At 36.6% G+C, this 25,151-nt stretch overlaps 1 protein-coding gene across 19 annotated transcripts in view; it reads left to right on the forward strand.

Moving 5' to 3' along the window:
• Positions 1 to 25,151, forward strand: part of METTL15 (methyltransferase like 15) — a 289,458-nt gene that overhangs the window by 22,659 nt on the left and 241,648 nt on the right. For 16 of the 19 annotated variants that reach the window (XM_023239666.2, XM_045039075.1, XM_023239664.2 and 13 more), the window contains 2 exons: positions 4,960 to 5,036; positions 6,306 to 6,444. The exons of 1 other annotated variant lie outside the window; for it this stretch is intronic. In XM_023239666.2, coding sequence (XP_023095434.1) covers positions 4,960 to 5,036; positions 6,306 to 6,444 — 216 coding nt within the window. Of the gene's footprint in view, positions 1 to 2,212; positions 2,337 to 4,959; positions 5,037 to 6,305; positions 6,445 to 25,151 lie in introns of all 19 variants that reach the window. 2 more of the 19 variants (XM_045039078.1, XM_023239668.2) reach the window with 2 other exon arrangements.

The following is a 25,151-nucleotide window of genomic DNA, read 5'->3' on the forward strand; positions in this document are numbered from 1 at the left end:
AACTGCTTGGATATGCCTCAGTCTATTTGGACTGCTATAACAAAACTCTATAGATTGGGTAGTTTATAAACAACATAAATTTATTTCTCACAGTTCTGGAGGTTTAAGTTCAGGATCGTGGTGCCAGCATGGTAGGACAAGGGACTTCTTCCTGGTTCATTGCAGGCACCTTCTTGCTGTGTCCTCACATGGTGGAAGGGGCTAGGGATCTCTCTGCAGGTTCTCTTAAGGCACCAATCCCATTTATGATGGCTCCATCCTCATGATTTAAGCACTTCTCAAAGGCCTCACCTCCTAATACCATCATCTCTGGGGGTTAGGATTTCAACATAAGAATTTGGGGTAGATACAAACATTCAGAGCATAGCAAGGTACACATTTTTCTTCCATGTGAGGAAACAAGAATATAATCTGGTACCCACCAAAAATAGCTTAGAGTTTCCTATTGAAGGTAAGAGAGAAGCAGCCTAGGTTTCAGGATAGGAGACTGTTGACAAAACTAATATTAAATGATATATCAAAGTTAATATAGATTTTCATTTTGCTGAAATAGGAGCAAACTCTAATTGAGTTATGATCTGCAAAGGCAGATATTCATTTGTATGGTGATATGAAAACTAAGATATTAATTTATGTTTTAAATAGGATTCAATATTGCATTTCTGTCTAGTTCATTATGTCAGTTTAAGATGTTAACCACAGTGTTGCATACCTCGGGCCCTTTTCACTGTACTTCTATGATAATGGGAAAGCAAGAACTAACTAATTAAATGAGAAAACAAACCATAGCTAACACTTATGTTTGATTTTGAATTAGGGTGATTGCATATTTAGTTACCACTTTAAGTATTATAACTGTTTTTGTTCACTTGTTTTGTATTGGTTTTTGGATAAAAGTCTTCTAAAATCTGATCTTTCAAAAATGCAAACTTACTTACCTTAGAATATATGCATTTAAGTTAAACTTTTCTTAATTGACTTATGGTAGTAATTTTCAATATTCTTTTTCTGTTCTGTGTAACAGTGATATTGTTAGTGCTTTAATTTCTCCCTTATCTAAATCCCTACATGGCTATGTATTTCTAGATGCCTTTTTTTTTTTTTTAATTATTTCTGCAGGTGTTCATTTTGTAGTATGCAGACTTACAGCAAGAGCTATATACTTACTTACAACATAGAGCTAATCTAAGCAAATTGGGGAGTTTGTAGGTGAAAGTAGATAACATATTTATTGAGTCAAAAAAAGCCTCAAATACTCATTGCCTAGTTATCCACATGACTGGCTTCCTTACTACTGGTCTTTCTTTAAAAAACACCTTTTTAGAGACCCCCTTCCCTGGCTACCCTATCTAAAATTTCAGCTACCACCCCCCCAATAGGTGATGTCCTCTTTTCTTGCTTTTTTTTTCTTTTTCTTCAGCACTTATCACTAATATGTATGGTATATATTTAATTTTCATCTTGCTTCTTAACTGTCTGTTGCCCTTGTCTTATACCCTTCCTCTGTGGAATCCTAGAATATAAGCTTCACGAAAGCTTGGATTTTGGCTGGGTTTTACAACCCTATCCTCAGCCCTGAAAACAATGTATGGCACATAGAAGGTGCCCCATAAATATTTTTTGAAATAATTACTGAATGGAGGAATGAAAAGAAAGATGCTAGTAAGAGAGATGTTAAGGAGAGAGGTGTGGCAAGTGGTTGGATGAAGACCAAAATTAATGAGTAGTGATGGTTGTGGAGTTGGAGAGGAATGGATAGATCTGAGAGATATTTAGGAGGTAAAAACACTGGATGAAACTGATACTTATTAAAACACTATTTATATGTTAGACACTGTGTTAGGTAATGGAGATACAGAAAAGAAATAACCTGTGGTAAAAGAGCTCTCTGGAATAAATGTATCTATTTTAGAGATAATGTATAGATTGCTTTGGGATAATAGTAAGGAAATACTTCTGCCTGGTGTTTCACAGAAGATATGGAAAGCTAATATACATTTTCAGAGTTTTCTAAGTGGATAAGTAGAGGAAAGGCATTCTAGCTAGAGAGAACTATTTGTAGAAAGGCAAAAAGGCAAGAGAAGGCAACATTTGTTCAGGGAGGCAAAAGTTCAGAACATGAAGGAATGTCTAAGGAATGCTAATAACATAGGAACTTTATCCTGTTGGAGATTGGAAACATTGGTCATTCCCTCTTTCTCATTACCTTCAGGTTGGTGTGGAATCTGAAGTTAAAACTCATTCGGGGGTAGAGATGGAAAGATGGACAGTTGGGTTTGATGAGATAAGGTTTTCATTTGAAATGTTCACCAGCAGAAAGAAGAGACTAGAAAGAGGTAGGTACTAGATATGGAGATTGAATATATCACACAAGTGATATTTAAACCCTTGAGAATAGATATGATTGTTAAGGCAGATAAAAGAGGTTCTTGGATAACACATTAAATATCAAAGCTGTAAAAGAATTTGGGAGATAGAAAAAGAAAGGGTTAGAGAAGTTGGTAGGTATGTAAAGTAAGTTGGAATGAATGGCTACCTAGTCTAATCTGCTTCATTACTTTTGGTCCATTGGCCCGGGGTTTGAAGGAAAAGGTTGTTTTCTGGCTCTGTGAACAGCTCAAGTGAAAGGCAAAAATGATTTATAACATCTTTAATACCTGGACTATTTTCTTCTTTATATTTAGGATTAACTTTTCCCTTGCTATAATTAATAACATTTCATCCAAATTCCAAAACACCCACTTGCAATATATGCATTATTTAATCTAGAAACTTAAATTTTAAAAAATGACTTTATTTAAAAGCTTTACATTGCTATTGCCTTATGTAGAATAAACTTTACCACATAGATCCAGTTAATCAAACTAATACTATATCACTACTAATCTTGACAGATTTATTTACAAAAAGGAATTCCAAAGAAATTGCCCAGTTTAAATTATTTTTTAATATTTATTTTTGAGAGAGAGAGAGAGAGAGAGAGAGAGAGAGAGCGCAAGCGAGCACGTGAGCAGGGGAGAGGCAGAGAGAGACACACAGAATCCGAAACAGCCTTCAGGCTGCAAGTTGTCAGCCCAGAGCCTGACCCAGGGCTCGAACTCTGAAAGGAGAGATCATGACCTGGGCCAAAGTTTGATGCTTAACGACTGAGTCACCCAGGTGCCCCCTGTTTTGAATTGCCAGCTTTGAACTAGAGGTTACCCATCTCTGGTCCATTATTTGAATTTTGTTGTATTTCTTTCCATGTGTTTATAGCTTCAATGCTTTGGGCTAATATTCAACCTATTAGTTGACTTATTACCTTTCAGAGACTTAATTTCCATGTAAATTAAGTAACAGAACACCTACTTAAGTTGTGAATTTTAATTTTGTCTTTTTGGACCTACTTGATGAATTATATATAATGTTCATACCTAATGGAGAAAAGAAAGGATCTTCCTGCATATGAGTTTCCATTGAATGATCTGTAGGCGTTGTTTTTTTTTTTTTTTTTTTTTTTTTTTCTTTTTTTGAGAGAGAGAGCATGCATGCACCTGGGAGAGAGAGAATCTTAAGCAGACTCCATGCCTAGGGCGGAGCCCCACTGAGGCTCGGTCTCAGGATAGTGAGATCCCAACCTCAGCTGAAATCAAGAGTTGGACTCTTAACTGACTGAGCCACCCAGGCATTTTCTTATGGCAACTGTTTTAATCGAGGTATAAACCTCTCTTCCATATTTATATATTGATGGTATTATATAGATTTGGTAAAAAAAACAAAAGGAAAATAAGGAAATAAATTTAAGAGCAGAAAACTAACTAGGAATAATAGTCTACTCTCAAAATAAATGAATGTTGCTAAAAGGTACACTATATACCACACTTATAGTCAATGAGAACATTTATTTTTATTTTTATTTTTTTCCCCATTGCCTATAATCTCCTGTTATTCTTTTTTTTTTATATATATGAAATTTATTGACAAATTGGTTTCCATACAACACCCAGTGCTCATCCCAAAAGGTGCCCTCCTCAATACCCATCCCCCACCCTCTCCTCCCTCCCACCCCCCATCAACCCTCAGTTTGTTCTCAGTTTTTAACAGTCTCTTATGCTTTGGCTCTCTCGCACTCTAACCTCTTTTTTTTTTTTTCCTTCCCCTCCCCCATGGGTTCCTGTTAAGTTTCTCAGGATCCACATAAGAGTGAAACCATATGGTATCTGTCTTTCTCTGTATGGCTTATTTCACTTAGCATCACACTCTCCAGTTCCATCCACGTTGCTACAAAAGGCCATATTTCATTTTTTCTCATTGCCACGTAGTATTCCATTGTGTATATAAACCACAATTTCTTTATCCATTCATCAGTTGATGGACATTTGGGCTCTTTCCATAATTTGGCTATTGTTGAGAGTGCTGCTATGAACATTGGGGTACAAGTGGCCCTATGCATCAGTACTCCTGTATCCCTTGGATAAATTCCTAGCAGTGCTATTGCTGGGTCATAGGGTAGGTCTATTTTTAATTTTCTGAGGAACCTCCACACTGCTTTCCAGAGCGGCTGCACCAATTTGCATTCCCACCAACAGTGCAAGAGGGTTCCCGTTTCAATGAGAACATTTAAAATAAGAATAATTTAGCTTACATATACATAATGTTCAAAATTGAAAAGTAGAGTTTGATGTTTTAAGAGAGGCATTCAGGGTGTATGTTTTTTGTAAATTTGTTGTCATTTGCTGAAAATTAACATGAATGTGTATGCTTGCTATAAACATTTTCAAGATGCTTAAAAATCAGACACGTATTTTGTATAGTTTTTCCTCAGATAATATTACTGCTAGAGATAGAAACTTAATTGTTGTTGTTTTGCAATGGACATTTTATATGAATCTTTGGGGTTTTGTTTTTTCATGTTTTGTGTAAAAGTTCAAAACGGAGCAGAAATTACGCATTCACTGTTTTTCTTTTTACTAAAATCAGGGATATATGATTTCCTGTAAGAATGTGAATGGGGAAACTAAATTCTTTCAAATGAGTTTCCTGATCAGATTTTATAGGTAAGGCTTTATTATTTAATTATATTAGATGACTTGGGGATGTGTTGACCATCAACAGAAGTTTTTAGACTGTAATTTAAAGTAGCACTGATGGTGTTTTAGGAGAGTACAAAAACATTAAATTGACAAAATGCATCAATTAGTCTTTGATGGTTTTGCTTTTTGTTATGTTAATTTATTCTCATGACTCAGAAATGAGAGCTCTTTTAGATTCTATTCATTTACACTGCAGGTCAGTGGACTTTAGATCAACATGTCTGTGAATAGATATTTGTGGTTATCTTGAACATTTGAAATTGTTTAGATTTCCCCCCAGTTTTCATAACATTTTATTATATTGATTTTGTTAGATTGCAAAAGAAAGGCATACTCATATACTTTGATATTCATTTTTGTACTTTTTTCTTTCTAATCTAATCATGGGGAAAATGTTCAAGTTATATCAAATTACTTATGGATCTTTTATATGCTCTAAAATTTTTTTTAAAAATTCAGTAAGTATGTATTGAATGTTTTTTATGTGTCTGGCATTGTGTTTGGAGACGTAGGGGTTATCAAAATAGTGGGTGAATAAATATTGAGGGGATAGTCAAAACTAAGAAGATTTTATACTTTAACTGAAGGCCCTTATTTTGTGTTTGTGGGATGATCATCTAAATCTAGAGTTGGTGGAGAAAGAGCCCAGGTATGAAATAGCTTGGGTATTCATGGGGAAAAGGGGTGGGTTTTCTCTTACTTAAGGAGGAGTCACATGTTAGGGGTGGTATGTGTGGGGATGGATTTAAATTTCTCTCAGGGTTTATAATTCACCCTGTGAGAATAATCCATATGTAGATGACCATAATAGTAACACTAGTTGAAAAGGTAAGTGTTATAACAAAGGTGTATTATTCAAATTAGAGGAGGGAGCAATTATATTAAATAGGGATCTTTAGAAAATACACTATGGAAAAGGTGGCATTTGATAAAGGCTTGGAAAGATGCTTATGCTTTTGGCGACTTGAATATTTCATTGTTTAATGGAAGCTTACAGAACTCATGAGGTGTAATGGAAATTATCACCTAACTTCCAGTACATGTATTGCTCCTAAGTAATGATATGACTTTGGAAATGTCACTTGATTCGCTAAACCTCAATTCCTAATATGGAAAAGGAAGATTTTGGAATTATATTCCTCTTTAAGGGTTCTTTTAAACTGTAACAGATTATTTGTAATTATCAGAGTTGACTTTATAAATGGACTGCGTATCTTCTGTTTACCTTTTCAGAACTACTCTCTACCTCTGTCTACACTATTTGTGTCCTGGGAGACTGACCTTCCCCAGCCAAATCATCTGGCTCCCCTGCCCTGTGGCTTCTGGTTGGATTACACAAATGGGAGTCACCAGCTGGAGATCAGAGAGTGAGGTGAAAGTGGAGTCAGGGTAGTTACTCCCCTGGTGCCCTCCCTTGTGTTGCCTTGAATTGGCTGCTTTCCTCTCCCAAAAGCTCTACCTCCTGTCAGGAGGCCCTCTCTATATAATTACCCCTTTTTAGATTCTGATAATTACTTACTCCTCTTGCCCTTCAGGCTTAGGGATGGTAATATCTCTTGTTGTTGCCAGATCCCCAGGAACTGTGCACTATCCCCTGTTCTCTATCCCCTAGACTCTGTCCATGTTTTTGAAGTAGACCCTTAGTTAAGCTATCATTCTCAAATTACCAAGTTTGAGCATGCCACTTTTTTTTTTTTTTTTTTTTGCCAGAACTGACTGAATACTTTCTGTTCTCTTGGAATGATGTCCCACCAATCTCTATATCTTAAAGATTTATTGCCATTACGTGTTATCAAGAGTCTCTATAAAATGAAAATATTCTGGGAGGAACTACATGTTAAGTTGTCTGGCTATTATGTTAATTGTCAGTAGCTGTGATTGGATTGTATGCTACCTGTTTAAGAGATATGTGTGTGTACTCTTCTGTGTGTGCCCCTTTTCTTTGCATTCAGTGAGAACTGAACAGTTTTATTTAAGTCATCTTCCTGGAAGAAAATATCATTAGACTAATTGGATCAAGGTGTGTGGAGTCTTTTCTTGTACCAGTGAGGAGGAGTCTTTGAAGAGTATAAGTCCAGGGCACCTGGGTGGCTCATTCAGTTAAGTGTCTGACTCTTGATATTGGCTCAGGTCATGATCTTGGCAGTCATGAGATCAAGCCCCATGTCATGCTTTGGGCTGACAGTGCAGAACCTGCTTGGGGTTCTCTCACTCCTTCTTTCTCTCTCCCCTCCCCTGCTCACTCGTGTGCATGTATATTCTCTCTCTCTCTCAAAATAAATAGACTTAAAAAAAAAAAAGTATAAGTCAAGGAGTCACCTGGTTAAATTTCCATTTTTTATGGGCTCCTCAGATGTCTATATGTTGGGTGAATTTGTAGGTAAGGAGGCTGATGTTTTATATTGGATAAACGATTATAAGTATCTGAAGAAGAACAGTAGTAATCAGTGTGTTGAAGGAAGGAGTTGAAAAATGAGTGGTTGTGGCAGTGGACTGGATGAAAGGGGAAAAAGCTTTACATCATTTTTATCTTTTTTGTGTGAGTAATCAGATGGAGGATGGTGACATGATATGGAGAATAATGGAGGAAGATGAGGTTTGGGGGAGAGATGATGAATTAATTTTTTATTTGTGTATTCGAGGTGCCTAAGGGACATCTAGGTTCTCCTGTTATAGAAGGCAGTTGATTGGAATAGTCTGAAGCAAGGAGGAGTAGACCAGATGAGAAATAATAACCTAAGGAGTCATCAGCAAACCATTATTAAAACCAAAAAGGGAATGAGATCACTCAATAATTGTGTGTAAAAAAGAATGTGCACCAAAGATCGGAAGCTGGAGAAAACTAATGTAATATGAATTTGGTAGAAGAAGTTGACCTGAGGAACGAGAAAGAAGGAATGGTTGAAGGGGTATGCAGAGAACCAGGAGACTCTGGTAGCCTGGAAGCCAAAGAAACTGAGCTTTAAAACACAGGGCCATCAACAATGGCAAATGCACCCAAATTTCAGAAAGGTAGAGGCTGAAAAATAGTGTTTGGAGTTGACAGTTAAATGATTACTGTAGGGAAACAGCGGTTTCAATGGAGTAATTGCTCATTAGATATTAGATTTCTATATGGAAGGGACAGAAAGAGAGAGCAAGTGTAAACTGATATGAAAAAAATTGAGGTGAGTAAAGGAGAGAATATGGATGGAAATATGTCAAGACAAGGTTTTATGTATGTGTGTATGTATGTGTGTATGTGGGTGAGTAGGATGGTAGGTAGATAGGTAAAAATATATATTGATTTACTTTTATGAGAATGGGGTAGGGCAGAATGAAATTTTGGAGATACTGGAGAGGGGATGTCTGATAAAAGCCAGAGAGTCTTGGTTCAAGAACACAGGTACTAGATTGACCTTAAGTAGAGGAGAGTCACTGCACCCTTTGGGACTTGAAGTAAGGATAGGGATGATTAAAGATAAATTTGTAGGTAAGGAGTCAGAAACATTGAGAGGAATCGAGTCTGAGTCCCTTTACTTTCATGATAAGGTCAAAGACAATGTTGTCTGTAAATCTGAGGGTTGTTTGAAGAAATTATTAAAGTAGGGGTTTTACGAGGTTGTTAAAAATTTGGAGTAGTCACTGAGAAATGCAGTGTGGTTAAGAGCTTGAGCTCTAGAATTCTGCTACTGATTGATTAGCTGTGTGACCACAGGAAGGGTACACTATCTTTCTGTGCCTCAATTTTCATGGAGAAATGGAGATAACTCTAGTTCCTGCCTCACTGGAATATTGTGACAGTTAATAAATGTTTACCTTCTAAAGTGTGTCTGATACTTCGTAAATACTCTATAAATTATGGTTCTGATTGTTATACTTGAAACGTGAGGGATGAAGCAGTGAATAAGTGGTATGGAGAGGAAAAAAGAGCAAGAATATATGTGGTTGTGTCCATGCAAGAGCTGGAGTAGTTGTGGTTAAAGAATAGGTTATTTGAATTAAAAATTTTAGTTAGAACATGTTGAATTGATGAGAAGGTCTGGTAACTGTGAGAGGTAAAGGTCACTGGATTTGAGATGGACATATTGTCAAAGTATTAGAGTTTTGTACTTAGAGACAGAATGATTGATGCAACCTCTGCAGACTGACAAAGGGGTGTGGTATTGACTGTTGACCACTTAAATATGACAAGTGGCATTGCTAAACGTGAATTGATTTTCTGGAATGGAAAGCTATTCTTGGTAAAGTTTCTCTTAATTTACCTAATAGTTGCATTCTTGGAAAATTTACTGTATATTAAGTTCTTATAAAAAGTACTGTGTGATATGTAAATTTAAATTTGGTTTTAGGCATAATTGTCCTCCCTTTTCCCCCACCCCCTTTGTGAACTGTATGTCCTATAGAATTTGGGTTCTTTTTCAGCACTGTGCTGTCTATTGCAGGACATCCAGCATTCCTGTACCTCATCCATTGATAGCTAGCGGTATCCTCTAATGTTTTGTACTGCCTAAGCACATTTTCAAAATGCTCCTGTTGAGCATTACAGGGAATTAGGGGAGAGAAGGCACAGAGTAGCATGTGGATTGGATCCCAGGAAAAGGGTCCTGTTTTGCACAGTGACCTAATATTATAGAGATATGAGGCAGGGAATTACCTGGTAACAAAGTTCCAGGTAGAATCCTGATACAAAGTTGAAATGGTGCAAAGTGGTAAAGTTTTCTTACCATCTTAGCCTCTTGTCCTCATTAATTCCTTCCTCCAAGCCACCCCCAGCCCAGTTGCAGCCGGTAGCCAACCTATGTTAACACTTCATGGCCCGGTGCAGTAAGAATTCTTGACTGGATTTGGTGAAGAGTAAGTTTCAGCATAATTTCTCTTTTAACTACATTAGCATTTTACTTCCTTTCTGCTAACTTCCAAGCTTTCCTTTTCTGTATGAAGACTGGTATAAATGCCTTATCATTCCCATTTAAATGTTTATTCTCATTTTTTCCTTGCCATCAGTAAATGTGTTACATAAAATTGTAATCATTGAATTTCTGTGTTTGCTTGTGAACGTAACCCAATGCATTAAAATGCAGTAGAATTATTTCTGTTTCATCTTTTGCTCAAAATGATAAACCTTTCATAGCGTCACCTTTGTCCGATGTCAACAGGTTTTGTTATTTTGGAAGAATCATCTCATTTGCAGCAGGTTGCTTCTGGTGATCTTAATCAAAAGTATTGCTTTTGAAAGAGTAAAGTTTGGTCAAGTTGTGCCATTCAGATATTGTGCTTTTTAAAAATTAGGTGACTTTTCTTGTTGGGATGAGCACTAGGTGTTATAGATAAGTAATGAATCATGGGAATCTGCATGTGAAGCCAAGAGCACACTGTATACACTGTATGTTATATAACTTGACAATAAATTATATTAAAAAATAAAAAAATAAAATTAGGTTACTTTTGAAATATGGAACAATAGTTTCCATTAAAAAAATTTTTTTTAAATGTTTATTTATTTTTGAGAGAGAGGGAGAGAGAGACAGAGTGTGAGCAGGAGTGGGTCAGAGCGAAAGGGAGACACAGAATCTGAAGCAGGCTTCAGGCCCTGAGCTGTCAGCACAGAGCCCAACGTGGGGCTCCAACTCTTGTACCTCAAGGTCATGACCAGAGCCAAAGTCCAATGTTTAACCGACTGAGCCACCCAGGCGCCCCAATAGTTTCCATTTTAAATAAAAATTTAGGATGATAAAAAAATGATTAGTCAGGGATAAATGAGGTTTGATGAGGTTTTTATAGCTTCCCTTGGGAAGTAAAACCCCATCCTTAATAGTGAAGATTCGTTGTAGTTCCTTAAGTATACATGCTTTGTGCAGTATACCTACTTTCAGTCTGTTTCCTGGGAGAAATGTCCATGCCAAGAAAATCATTGCAATTGGCATTAATTGTTATGCCTCTTGGGTTTCCCTGCAGATTAGCCAGAGTTGTAAAAATGGAACCTTTTTTTTTTTTTCCCATATAAAGGTCAGAGCAACAAATATGATCTTGAAATGAAGCATTAGTATGGTCGCCTAGCACTGTGTAATTACATCACATTTATACGCATGGGTGGCATCTCTTTATTCAGTTACATTTCTTCTGTATTAAAATATATATCATTTTTATGTGAGAAAAAATAGATCTTTCATAAATCCAATTTGTTCTTGTCCCTTAACCTTAATACATTAGTCTATGTTTTAAACTGGTAGAAAATAATTTGTTCTTACTGTCTTACTCTTTTTATCATGGCCCCTTAATAATCTTGAAAATGAGTCTATTAAATCAATTAAATTAATTTCAGCTGCTTTTAAGTTCATTCTGTGGGGGTTTTCCCCTATGAGTTTTTTGTAAACTATACTTGAGCTTATATTTACCATAAATGAGTTTTTCAGTCATCTATTCTTTGAAATTCACTTTGGTGTGGCATGTGATATATTAGAGGAGAATTACTTCTTCATCTTTGATACATGGAGTATAGTGTTTTGTTTGTTTGCTTGTTTGTTGTTTTTGCCACCAGTGACAAATTCCTGAAAAGTTCTATGAAAATCAAATTTCAGAAACTTCCATTTACTTACTGTATATTATAATCTTAGCAAGTTTTATTTGAATAAAATATTGAATTAATACTGATTCCAAAAATCAGCAAGAGTTGGTAAGATTAAAGGGAAGTTATATTTTTTAACTTTCAATTTTCATTTCCTCAGATTTGGAAGTCTATAGACCTATTGGAATAATGATGCATAAGGAAATTAATTGCAACTTAGAAAATAAAAAGTTTTAATATTTGTTAAAACCTATCATGTCATGAGGAAAAAATCCTGAGAATATTGCTTAAGAGTAATCTGATTTAAGAAAGAGATTAAAGATCTTAGGATATGTAGTTTTGTAAGTTTTTTTCCTCCAAATATTGACATTGATTTTAGGGGAGCCTGCCTGGCTCAGTTGATAGAACATGCAACTTTTGATCTCAGTGTCCTGAGTTCGAGGCCACACTGGGCGTAGAGCTCACTAATAAAAATTATTTTAAAAATGTCTCAAGGCACCTGGATGGCTCAGTCTGTTAAGCGTCCAACTTCAGCTCAGGTCATCATCTCACAGTTCGTGAGTTCGAACCCCACCATCGGGCTCCATGCTGACAGCTCAGAGCCTGGAGCCTGCTTCAGATTCTCTGTCTCCCTCTCTCTCTGACCCTCCCCTGCTCACACTGTGTCTCTTTTTCTCAAAAATAGATAAGCATTAAAAAAAAAATGTCTCTTAGAGTAGTTGGGCTAGGTAGTGGTTGAAGTGCGGGAGGCAGATGTAGAGTGCTTTAAAGAGGATGTTTTTGGAACGTGGCAAGAAATAGGTTCTCTTGGGGGTGGGAGCTGTGACTCAGATTAAGCACAGACTTCAAGGTAATTTCAGGTTTACTATAGTCACTTGAGTTTAGGACCTGGAGTTTAATCTCTTGGGGAACATTACAAAAAATCAGTTAACACACTGTGATATTCAGTGTACAGATGGCTGCTGTTGATCTTCACCTCCTGGTGTTCACAGTCTTTGGAGTTCCTTCCCACAGTGAGTTGGGTTGACCTGTGTAACTAGTAAGATATTACAGATATGATGGTGGGTGACATCTGAGGCTAAGTCAGAAAAGAAATTGTGTAGGGGTGTCTGGGTGGCTCAGTCTGTTGAGCGTCCCACTCTTGGTTTTGGCTCAGGTCATGATCTCATGGTTCCTGAGTTCCAGCCCCAGTAGGCTCTTTGCTGACAGTGAGGAGCCTGCTTGAGATTCTTCCTCTTTCTCTGCCCCTCCCTCGCTTGCACTCTCTGTCTCTCTTAAAAATAAATAAATAAAATTTAATAAAAAATTTTTTAAAAAGAAAGAAATTGTGGGTTCTTCCTTTCTGTCTCTTGGATTGCTTGCTTGCTCTGGGAGGCCAGTTACCATACCATTAGGATGCTTAAGCAACCCATGGAGAGGCCTGCATAGGGTGGGATTGAAGCCTCTTAACAGCCAGCACAGGTAAGTCAGCCATCTTGGAAGCTGATCCTCTAGGCTCAGACAAGCCTTCAAATGAATGTAGTCCTGGCTGACACTGCAACCTTGTGAGAGACCCCAAGCCAGAATCACCTGGTTAAACTGTTTCTGTATCCCTAACCCATAGAAACTGTGAGATAAGAAATATTTATTGTTTTAAGCCCCTAAGTTTAGGGTAACCTGTTACACAGCACATTAATATGCTGCACAGTAATGCAGAAATAATACACACAAATAAGTTTCAATTGTGATAAATGTCATCAAGGAAAGGTATGTACTGCTATGAGAACGGCCAACAGACTTTTGACTTAGTATGGGGGTTTGAGAAGGGCTTGTGAGTTTAGATCTAAAGAACAGGGAAGAGCATTCCTGACAGGAAGCATCATATGAAATTCTGTTGTGGGAAAAGGAGAGTACTTTTGAGAAACCTGGAGAAGACCAGTGTGGCTAAGGGTAGACAGCAGAGAAGAGATGGAAAGAAAGGAAGGTAGACCAGAAGATGTCAGGCCTGGGGCCGTGTTAGGGATTTTGGTCTTTATTTTAAAAAGCAGTGGGAATCTACTACAAAGTTTTTATCAGGGGTTGTGGGGTAACTGGATTAGATGTGTTTTGTAAAGAGCATTCAGACTGCCTTGTGGAGAATAGATTAGAAGTGGTAGGCTGGCAAAGGGTTGTACAAAGGTGGATGAGAGGAGACAGTGGGAAAGCAACTGAATTCATCTAAAGAGGTGATAGTTTGGGCTAATGTGGTGGCAGTTTAGATGGAGAGAGGTGGGCAGATCTGGGAGGTTTTCTATTTAAAATAAACAGAATGTTGTGAGGAGTTAGATATGCGAGGTGAAGAGAGAGGCAGCTGTTAATGAAGGTGTTTGGCCTTGTTACTGTATGGATAAAGACTCAATTTTTTAAAGGAAGAAAGATCTTGTATTTCTTTTTGGACATGTTTTTAGGTGCTTTTCAGACAGCCAAAATGGAGTTTCCAGAACTAGTTAGATACGTTGTTCAGAAGCTCAGTGGAGAGTTATGAACATGAGACCAAAGTTTGTCAGATTTATTTCTTAAGTCGTAACCTGTGTGATGCAGTCCTTGAAGAGTGTTGTGGTCAAAAGAACACAGTCTAGCAAAACAGTTACTGCAAAATAATGCAGATCCTTTGTGCATTTCTTTTTTTTTAAATTTTTTTTCAACGTTTATTTATTTTTGGGACAGAGAGAGACAGAGCATGAACGGGCGAGGGGCAGAGAGAGAGGGAGACACAGAATCGGAAACAGGCTCCAGGCTCTGAGCCATCAACCCAGAGCCCGACGCGGGGCTCGAACTCACGGACCGCGAGATCGTGACCTGGCTGAAGTCGGACGCTTAACCGACTGTGCCACCCAGGCACCCCTGTGCATTTCTTAAAACTGTGAATGGGACTCCTAATTCCCAGCAGTACTTTCTGTTAATGCTCTTGTTCCGTTTTCCTCTTTCTTCGTCACGTGCAGCTGCTCTTCCACCCCTGTTTTCAACACTCCTGAAGAAGCTGCTCCCTCCTATTCAGACCAACTTTTATACTAACTCTTCCTTTATCTTTTGTTTTTTGCTCCTCATTGCTTAAATTGATGTAACTGTTTTGTCCTCTTTTGACAAAATAGGGCTTTCCTGGCAATGGAGGGTAGGGAAACTGGGAACACAAAGCCAGATGTTCTTCAGATGGCTTAGGGAGAGGAAAGTCAAGGAACACTTTTGGGAACAGTGACACATTAATGATTTTTGTTACATCACTGATTTTTCAGCATGTTAAGTAAAAATTGAAGCCATAGGCTCAGATGATTTTGCCTGTCATTGAGTAAATGAAAGAGTGTCCTGATCTTAAGTAGCTCTATCACGTAATGGTTCGAGTTAGGAAGATGAGCCTAGAGAAGGACCAATCTATGTTGACTTCTGACTGGAACCTCTGAGCTGACTCCTCTGTTAGGTCTCAGCTTAGATAGTCGTTTCTTTGAAAAGCCTTTTCTAACGTTTCATTTCCAGGTTAGGTTCTTCTCCAGTTGCCACTGAACCCTTTTATTGTCCTCATCATTGCTATAATTATTTAATTGCATGTGGTCCCCAATATTCTAACCTTGGGAGGATGGAAGACAAGTTCACTATTGTATCCTCAGTAAGTACTGCCTTATCTGTTAAAAATGGGACTCCTTAAGCACTTGTTTAATTAATTTAGGCAGGTATTCTCATTGGACTCATTAGGTTTTATATGTGTATATCAACCACATTCCCTGCTTAGCTTACTGGTAAAATATACAGACTTTCTCTTTAACAAACATCATAAAATAGCTATACTCCAAGTTTTTATTGTAGGTTATGACTTTGAACTCTTTGCCACCTAATACATATAAAAAGTTGGGGGGAAATAGAATTTATGAAGGACTGCACTGTACTCGGATCATATCATTTTCACATTCTTAGAACTGGTTTTACTGAATTGTGTTATTCCATAGCTTATATCAAGGGATACTGAAAGTAACACAGCTCTGACACTCACCATTGTGATCACTTGTAAGGTTGGAGGAGAAGGTAGTTTACTGTGATTTCTTTGTGAAGACTAGTAGGAAATTTTTTTCAAGGTACAGTAAGTAGGAAGACTTATTTTGTATGACTATGGTTTGTGTGTGTGTGTGTGTGTGTGTGTGTGTGTGTGTGTGTGTTTAATTTTCCGTGGATATGGCAAATGATGCATCTGCTTATGTTTCTCTCTTTATAGTGGTTTCTGGGATACTCAGATAAATTTTGTAGCTGCCTTTATCAGAGGACATAAACATTCTTTGTTCTGTGTTTTGACTAATAGTCTTACTACTGATTTTAATTATACTTTTTAATTTCTTCTGTCTTTGTTGCCACCTTCCTCCCCTTCCTATTTCCATTTCATTGCTTTTTTACTTTCTGTGCTGATTTCTCTCTGTAAGTCATTTTAAATTTTCTTTGAATCACAAGGCATTAAAAATTACATGTAGACATGGATCTCCTATTGGCAGTTTGTTTGGGAACTGACTTGGTGTTAACTTTGGCTTCTCTCACTGGATTCTCTAGGCTCTCCAGGATGTTGAGACTGGCTTGGGCCTGTGGAACACCCCCTCTCTTAGGCTGTATTTTGTGAATACAGGGTCTTGTTTGTCTATCCTGCAGGCAATAGTCTTTCATTCTTTTTTTCTCTGGTCCTCTACCCACTCTCCCAACCCCAAAGCAATTTTTAAGTATTTTAAAAATAGTTACCTATATTATAACTCTATGATCTAATAAAACCTTTCAATTAGGTAGAAGTAAATTTTATACTAAAAGCAAGGAAAGCTAATTACTTGCCTTCTTTTTTATATTATGTTTTGTAATTTTTTTGAAGAACCATTTAACTCATTTATATTAATTCTAGAAAGGTCAGTAATCTTGGATCACACTAAGAATAAACTAAATCTGAAAAAAATATAAGAAAGTTCCCATAGGCTAAATGTATTTTAATGTTTCTAGGCTTTTGTTCATATCTAAATTTTATTTCCATTGCTATTTACAAAGAGTTAGGAAATATGGGATATGTACATATATATAAATATAAATATATATATATATATGATGAATTGGTGCATTTCATTAAACACTTTAATATGAGTTATTTATATCCTCTATATGGTTTAGAAAGCAACTAGCATTCCTTATGGATATATTTGCAAAACTGATTTTAAAGTAATGTATTTTCATTGTTTTATTAACAAATCAAACTTTTCAAGCTATTTTTGACTATTAAACCTTTCTGAAAAGTTGTTCCATATCCTTCCGGTCATCTAAATTTATCACAGGCCTTTAACTAAGAAGGTTGGTGAACCTTCTTTCCTTTTGATCTTGCATCCTGGCGGGTGCTTGGATATTTCTTCTGTAAGAAAAGTTTTGGTGGATGAGTCAGTGCACTGAGTCATAGGCAGCATGAAGCCTCTAGTGTTCTATACGAACTAATTGGAAACAGTTTCAAAATTAATTAAGGCACAGTTGTCAGCTCAGTGTTACTGATTGACATCCCACCAAAGTATTTTGTCTTTTGGCAACTTGCTTAATTGTTCTTTGGTATTTAGGTTTTTGTTTTGCTTTATGTATTTTTTTTAAATCTGTTGAATAGACCTATAGTTACCATGTTGATTTTTTTTTAAGCTCTCTTATGAACCTTGTGTCATTTGTGTTTAATTTCTCCCTTGCTTGATGCCTTTTTTCCTTTAAAAATTATTCAATACAGTTCCTGTTCTTTCTGGCTTGCTAATTTATCAGGTCACGAGAGAAGTCTTTTATGCTCCACAGAAACTAGTTTATACAATAATAGTATATTGATTTATCAAATAAGAGCCCCTTCTCCAATGAAACACCATGTGTTTAATTTAACAAATACAAATTAAATGGCTTATATAGATTTCTTTACATTGCATTAATTTGACCTTAATAAATTCATTAAAGATGACATGTTTTTGAAAGATTCTTTTTCTTTATTGTACTTAGATTTGTTGAAAGTACTTTCATTTGTATGAAGGATTTTGCAAGGGGGACATTGATTAGGTGTTCTTCATGTTTACAGAAGATTAAACAAGAAATTAAGACCAGGAAGATATTTTGGCTGAGAGGTCAAATATGTTCTGGCAAGATGATAAAACACTAAGGTGAATTAGTAAGGGGGAAAAAGAAATAAAAGTAAGAAAACTCACATATTAAGTGCCTACTAATTTCCAGGTACTTTGCATATATTATTTCATTAAGTCCTCTTAGCATGTCTTTAATATGGGACTTATTTACCCACAATCAAATGTGGAACTTGAAGCCCAGCAAGTTAATAACTTATTCAAAGTCCTTCACAATATCTGTATAGTAAACACCTTAGGCAATCTATGGTAGCTCTTTAGTGTGCTGTCTCATGCCAGATTCGGGCATTATGCCAAAGGAAAATGCAAGAAAAGTATTTATTTTAGTTATACAATAGACCATCTATATGACAATAAATGGATGACACATTTTTTTAATCATTCCTCTTAACCATTACCTTTGAAGTTATTTCATTGAAATTGAGAAACATTTTACGACTGATGATATGTCAGTTTAATTGGCAGCATCTTTTTTTTATAGTATGTAAGATTAATGCTGCATCTTATAATCAGTATGATGTTAGATTTGTTGGAATACAGTAGATAGTCTTTGTTCTTGTCACTCCTTAGAAATGTTTAAGAACAAAAGCAACCATTTAACCTTTTGGTTTTTCTTTCATTTTTTCCTATGTCTGCTCTAATGAGATGGTCTAAAAAATTCAATGGTCAACGAAGTTTTAGAAACATAGCATACTCTATCCTCTTGGAGATTCTCATTGCATAGTAGCATATAAGCATTTTAGCAAAAAAAAAAAAAAAGTGAAAAGTAAAATATACTTAACTTTGTTTAACCCATTGTTGTACAAATTTATTTGACCAAAGAATCTCCTGTATTCTTTTTTTTTTTTTTTTTTTTTTGTCTTTTTGCGCTTGAAGAACTTAATACCCTGCTTATACCTTTGGGAAATGCTGGATTATACTCTTGCCTAAGGGTGTCACCACTTAAGAGTCTTACCTTTCTGAGGGTTAACAGGTTCTTCTTTTTCAGACTTCTTACCCAAGCTCATTTTATTTTTATTTTCATGTATTAATCATACCTCATTACCAATTTCTTGTCTTTTTTTTTTTTTTAAAGTTTCTTGAATTGTGTCTTGGTGTACAGTTTTTCCTCATTTGCTAGCAAAATTTTTGAAGCTTATCAACTGGGTGTTTGGAGTTTTGTTAAGGATTCTAAACAACCAGAGAATTCTTGGTAATGTATAAATTACAAATGTATAAATCACATTTTCTTTGATTTTATGACATCTAAAGGTCAGTAGGTTATGGGAGACTCATTTGCATATCTTATGCTGATCTCTTCAAAGGTATGACATTTTTCATCTTCCAAGGACTTACTAAGGAGGAGTATGTTCCCTGCTATTTTTCTTACTTCTTATTTCCTGACCCTCCCCTCCGCTCCCCTCCTCTCTATCCTTCCCCCTGCCCTCTGCCTAATATCGGGACTCAGTTTACTTACCAATTCTGTGTTCTGTTGGGATTATGAATTTAATCATGTAATATTTGTATACTCTCATTCCCCATTGTATATTTTAATGATCTTGCTTCTGGAGCCCTGTTCTTAGCACTTCTGTACAACAGAGCCTGCTTTTGGCTTTTTATGCTTAAGCTAAACTAACTTCTTACCAGTCTTCCTGTTGGCCAATAGATCATCATGTGTTTTCAGTCACCAAACATTCAGGTATGCTGATTTTGTTGCAGTGTTTTCCAATTTCCTCCTTTCTTACCTGTGGTACTTGTAGCTATGCTTGTGATCATTATGCCTGCTAGCAAGTACTCTTGAGTTTGAAGTATGTTTCTAAAATGGTAGTGGCCATCATGGAGTTTACATATTCATGCTTTTAAGCATCCTATGATCTCAGTGAGGAAAAACCCATTAAGTCATAAGTTACTGCATTCATAGCATATAAAGGGGACCCTGAGAAGTATAATACTGCATTAAGGGTGTAGGAAATGGGATTAGAAATGTGGACTGGTGCCAGGTTGTTTAGCAATTTTATTGCCAGAGTAGGATAGCTCTTGAGCAAGGGAATAATACACTTCATTTTTCCTATCAAGCTATGTAGTTAGCCTAAACACTTGAATTTATTTCAAGAAGCTTGATGCTTTTATTACCACCACATCTTTTTGGCTTCAGCCTGTTTTCTGATATTATGTTTTAGCCTTTTCTACTTTGAAGAACCTATGTCATAGGATTTTCTGATGATTAAATTATACATTGTTCATAAAGCATTTAACAGTTCTTGGTACATATGACAATGACAATAATAAAGTGCCAAAAAGTACTGGAATATGGGTGTAGCCGAAGTGTGTGTGGGGGGAGTTTGGGGGCAGGAGTTGAAACCACACAATCTGTTCTAGTCTAGCAAGCCTAGCTGGGTAGCGGACATACCACCCCGGGGCCATTTTTGCAGCTTGTATTTTCTAGACTAGAAATCAGGAGACCTGGGTTCTGGTCCTAGCTCTGTGTGACTTTGCCAGTCACCTTCCCTTCTAGGCCACTGTACCTAAATAGATAAAATAATGGATTTGCATTAGGTAATTATTAAAAGATATTATCCCAGCTTAAAATATATGATATTTTGGGGCCAGGCAAGTAGTAGTTAAGGATGGCTTAAAGATGACAGGAGAGTTGGGCTATCTCTTTTATTTCATTATACTATTTCTGATGGATTACCCTAAACAAACTGGTAAATGACTATTCAGGGTTCATCTGCTTCCAATAGAAAAATTATTTTAACTACAAGAAGGAGTCACACACACACACACACACACACACACACACACACACACACACAGCACTGTACCAAAACAGTGCTTAAAGTGCATTTAAAATGCATTTGTGTTTTTCAAACTGAGAGTCAATACATTAAATTCCCAGACAAGAAAACATCCCTGCAGTTGGAAAGTGCTCACCGAGTTAACTGAAGAATTTAGAAAAAATAAGTTGAGTAGTATCTGATATTTTTATAGTCCTTACACATCTAAGGTAAATGTAGCCTCTTTAAATTTCAGATATACAAACTTCTGGCCTATTACTGTGCAGGATGCATCTCTTGGGCAGGCAGTCTTCAACTCCTAGCCAGATTAGGGTTGAAAGGCTCTTCTTTCCATGCCCTCCTGTGTACTCCAGTTCTCCTTTGTGTCAGATTGTCAACAAAGTAGTTAGACTGGAATATTTTTAAGATACCTTCCAATTCAGTAATTTTACTATGTCAGTATATACTGATCTTTCTTCAGCTTGGCTCCTGCTTCATTGTTACTGGTTCTTTTGCCTTTTCCCTGTTAACTGCTCATTTCCCTGTTCTTTCTTACTATTTCTATTTCGGCCTTGGTACTGAGGTGGATTTGTGTAAGAGAGATTACGGGAACAAAGAATTTGACCAGTATCTTCTCACTAACACCTCTTCCACAAGCAAACACACAAACAAATACCTAGCATTTTGGACATGGAGAAGGAGGAGACAGTGAGATGGAAAAAGGAGAAAAGGTGAGGATATTGAGTTGGGAAGATGCATTGGGAATATCTGTACTGAATTCGAAGTGTAGATGATTTTAAAAAAATGAAAGATTCTCCCCTTACACATACATACATGCCCCCTGAGGAAAAAACAAAAACCTAAACAAAACCCCTTAACGTTTATATAATTTCATTCTAAAGGATGGGATATGTTGTTCTAACTTCTGGTGATCAGCAGTTTAGGAATCCTGCCCATGAGGGTTAGAACATTAAAAACAGAAGAGAATAATTCCTGTCTATTCAAGAGAGTTGAGGCTTTAGCCTTACTTTTCTTATAAAGCTTTATTTATCAAAGGCAATCTCAGGAGGTAATGATAAACCCAAAGCTCCTCCAACCTGTGCTGAAATACTCCCACACTATGTTGTTGGAATAGATTTAAGCACTCTTTGTAAACCCATGCCAGAAGGTTCTTACCATTTGAAGTTTCTGCCCTCAGTTGGATTAAGAGGAGGAATTTCCCATCTGTTCAGACAGAAGAACAGTGATAAAAAAAAAATAGGTAATAAAAAAGATTTCCCTGTTTGAGATGTGCTTTTTGTGGATGAAAGCTTTTCATTGGAAGGGATTGTTTGTTTCCACATGACAAATATTTGGACCTCATGTTCAAAGCAAGTATTTGGACCTGAATTAAAAACAAACTTATAGCTTTCAAGATTGTACTATATAATCTACTTGTTTGGGTTGGTGATTGAATTCAAAACCCAGTAGGTATTCTTTTGCTTAATATCTCACCCACTTTAAAACACTATATCACCACCTGTTCATTTCTTACGAGGATGACTCAAGAACATCATAATAGGTCATTTACCTTGAATACATCTTCCACTCTGCCGTTAAATGGATCTAATGTTACCTGTGATCATATCACTTTTCAGTTTAATCGTCTATAAATTCCTGGCAAATGTACAGGTTCCTTTACCGCTGGACCCATTCTACCTCTTCAGCCTCCTCTTCTGCCACTTGCCCTACTTGCCACTCTGATCAGACCTGTGATGTTCTTTTAGGTCTTTGTTACTCTGCACATGCTTCTGTCCCTTGTTTTCTTTCGTGATGACACTTAGGCACTGTTTATTACGCTATTTTTTTTCTTTTCTTCCAGTATGGCATTTATTACATGGTTTATAATTGTCTCTTAACTTACCTGTTTCCTCTTTAAGACTGTGGATCATACCAACTCTGTATTTTCTCAATATTTAGCCGGTTAGCCCATTTGCCCCTCCTTCTGTGTCTTATAAAATTCACTCTGTGTTTGTTCAACAGCATTTAGAATTGTAAGTAAATTTATGACTATTCTTTTTTTTCCCAAACCACTTAATTTTTTTATTTTACTTTTTTATGTTTATCCTTTATTTTGTTTTGAGAGAGACAGAGAGAGAGACAGAGAGAGAGAGACAGAGACAGAGTGTGAGCGGAGGAGGGGCAGAGAGAGAGGGAGACACAGAATCTGAAGCAGGCCCCAGGCTCTGAGCTGTCAGCACAGAGCCCCATGTGGGGTGGGAACCCATGAACTGTGAGATCATGACCTGAGCTGAAGTTGGACACTTAACCGACTGAGCCACCCAGGTGCCCTGATGGCTGTTCTTTAAGACCCATATTTTCTAAGTTTTCCCCTGAAAACGTATCTTTAATTTCTAATTTTTACCCCAGCTATCATTGGTCCCATCCTCTTCCTTCAGATTTCAATAATCAGTTGTAATTATTTGTCTAGAGAGGGTTAACCCCTGGCATGAATGTTTGCTTTATTCATACTATGTAACATTGGTTAGTGTATCTGTATTTCTGCTTTTATTTCTTGAGACTTTTACATTTTCCTTCTATCCTCTAGGCCACACCTGTTACTTTATGCACATTCTAGATAAGTGGATTTGGGTTTAGAGAAGTGAAATGAGTAGCCCAACATCACAGAGTGGGGAAGTGATAGAATTAGTTTTACATGGCCTCAGAGCCTGTGTGTGTTTTTTTGCTGCACCACCCTGCTTGTTCCTTTCTGGTTCATTAGCATTATGCCTAAGCTGCTCTCCACAGTCATCTTGTAACCTTAGCTTTCTTGATTCATTTCTCATTTCCAAATGGATGATAGGGAACGAAGTGGGACTCAGGATACAAAAATTTTTCTTTCCAGTCAGTTTTGATGAAAGAGATTTGTTTATATACTGTAAATATATAAACAGTGTAGCCAAATGGTTGTCCCATCACATTCTTTTTATAGTTTGACAGTTCACAGAGAGCAAAAAGGACAAAGGTTATGAAACCTTCATAGCCTTTAGTGATGTTTTTTAATTTTGAAGAATAATCTTTTAAAATAAATATTCTAATGTGTGATTTATACAATTGGGCTTGGCTACATGGAGAAGGGATGGGGGGAGGTGGAAGGAGGTGGAGGGAGAGAGACAGAGAGGGAGAGAGATCTGAGCCCAGGAAAATATTAGTCTGTTGGTTGCTTGTAATAATTAAAGAATTAGAAAACTTCATTTTCCTGTTATCTCAAAATTTTGTCTTGGTGACCCAGGCTACTGAGTGGGCAAAAGAGTGTGCTCAGAACATGATGGAACTGGCATTTAGAAAATCCAACAGATAAAATATTACACCCACTGACTCATGAAACAGAAACAATTAAGGTCCCAATTTAGAATGATTCTGGACACAGACTCTAATCGTTAAGCTCGTTTAACAAACATCCATGTGGTAGAGTTGGAAGCATGAGCTAAGTGCAGAAATTAGTTGTGCTGGGAAAAGTTATAGTTTAAAATTTGAGCCTCGGTTAATCTCCATAAATTGACTCATTTGCCTTTTAATATAAATATCTATTATGAGTTGAAATAATGGAGTTGTTTGAATTTTCAAACTAGGGTTCTTATCTGATGTTTCTATTATTAATTCTTTTATCCATAACTCATAAGTGCAAAGTTTATCTTAATTTCAGGTAGGAATTTTTGTTTATTTAGTCTGCAGTAAAGGGAGCTGAAAAGGAATTAGGAGATCCAACTTGCAATTGAATGGCACATTCTAGCACAGCAGTTAAAAACACAGGCTGTGGAGCCAGACTGTCTGAGGACAAATCTCTGCTCCTCTTGTTGGTTGCTTTATGATTTTACACAAGCCACTTAAACCTTCCCTTTGCTTCAGTTTTTTCATTTAAAAAAATTGGATAGTAAGAACACCTATGTACAGGGTAGTAAGTTCAACATAAATGTGAACAGTTTGTAGTTTCTGTCCTGCAGTTAACTAACTTGTTATGTAATCTTACGTGAGTTACTTTATATCCTTGGCTTTGTTTATTTTATTTATTTTGTACAAGAAACTAAGCTCCAGGTTTCCTTCTGGTTCTAGGATTAATTTTAATAGAATGAAGTAGACAGGTAGCAGCTTATTGCATCAATGTATATGAAGTATATAGTTTTTGATATTAAATAGGTGAATAAGGTTTCTGATCTGAAGTCTGTGATTTAATATTGTGTTACTTTGGACAAAGTTTTTTCTTTAAGCTTTAATAGTATTGTGTATAAAATACGTTAATAGCAGCTATTTCATAGGGATGTTGTGCTCATTTTATGAGATAATGTGCACACTGCCAGTTATGCTTGATATGTAGTATATATATTCAAAAATGCTGCTGCCCTTAACTTACAGTTACATACACAGTCTTTCTCTCTCTTAAAGGAACTTCATTCTAATCTGTGTATTTGAATATGTGTCTGTCTCAATCTGGGATGGTTGTAGCATATGACTTAAGTGAATTTGTTGGTTGCCAGTGAATTTGAGATGAAGCAAATTTCATCCCGTCCTTTGTGGAAGGGAAAGCTGTATTAAGGCTGCTGAAAATTAAGAAGCCACAAAAGATAGAAAGAAGCTCTCCTAATGGCATTTATTCTGGCAGGATCAGAATTGA

The sequence above is a fragment of the Felis catus genome, chromosome D1, assembly GCF_018350175.1.
Source record: "Felis catus isolate Fca126 chromosome D1, F.catus_Fca126_mat1.0, whole genome shotgun sequence".
In the NCBI taxonomy this organism is placed as follows: domain Eukaryota; kingdom Metazoa; phylum Chordata; class Mammalia; order Carnivora; family Felidae; genus Felis; species Felis catus.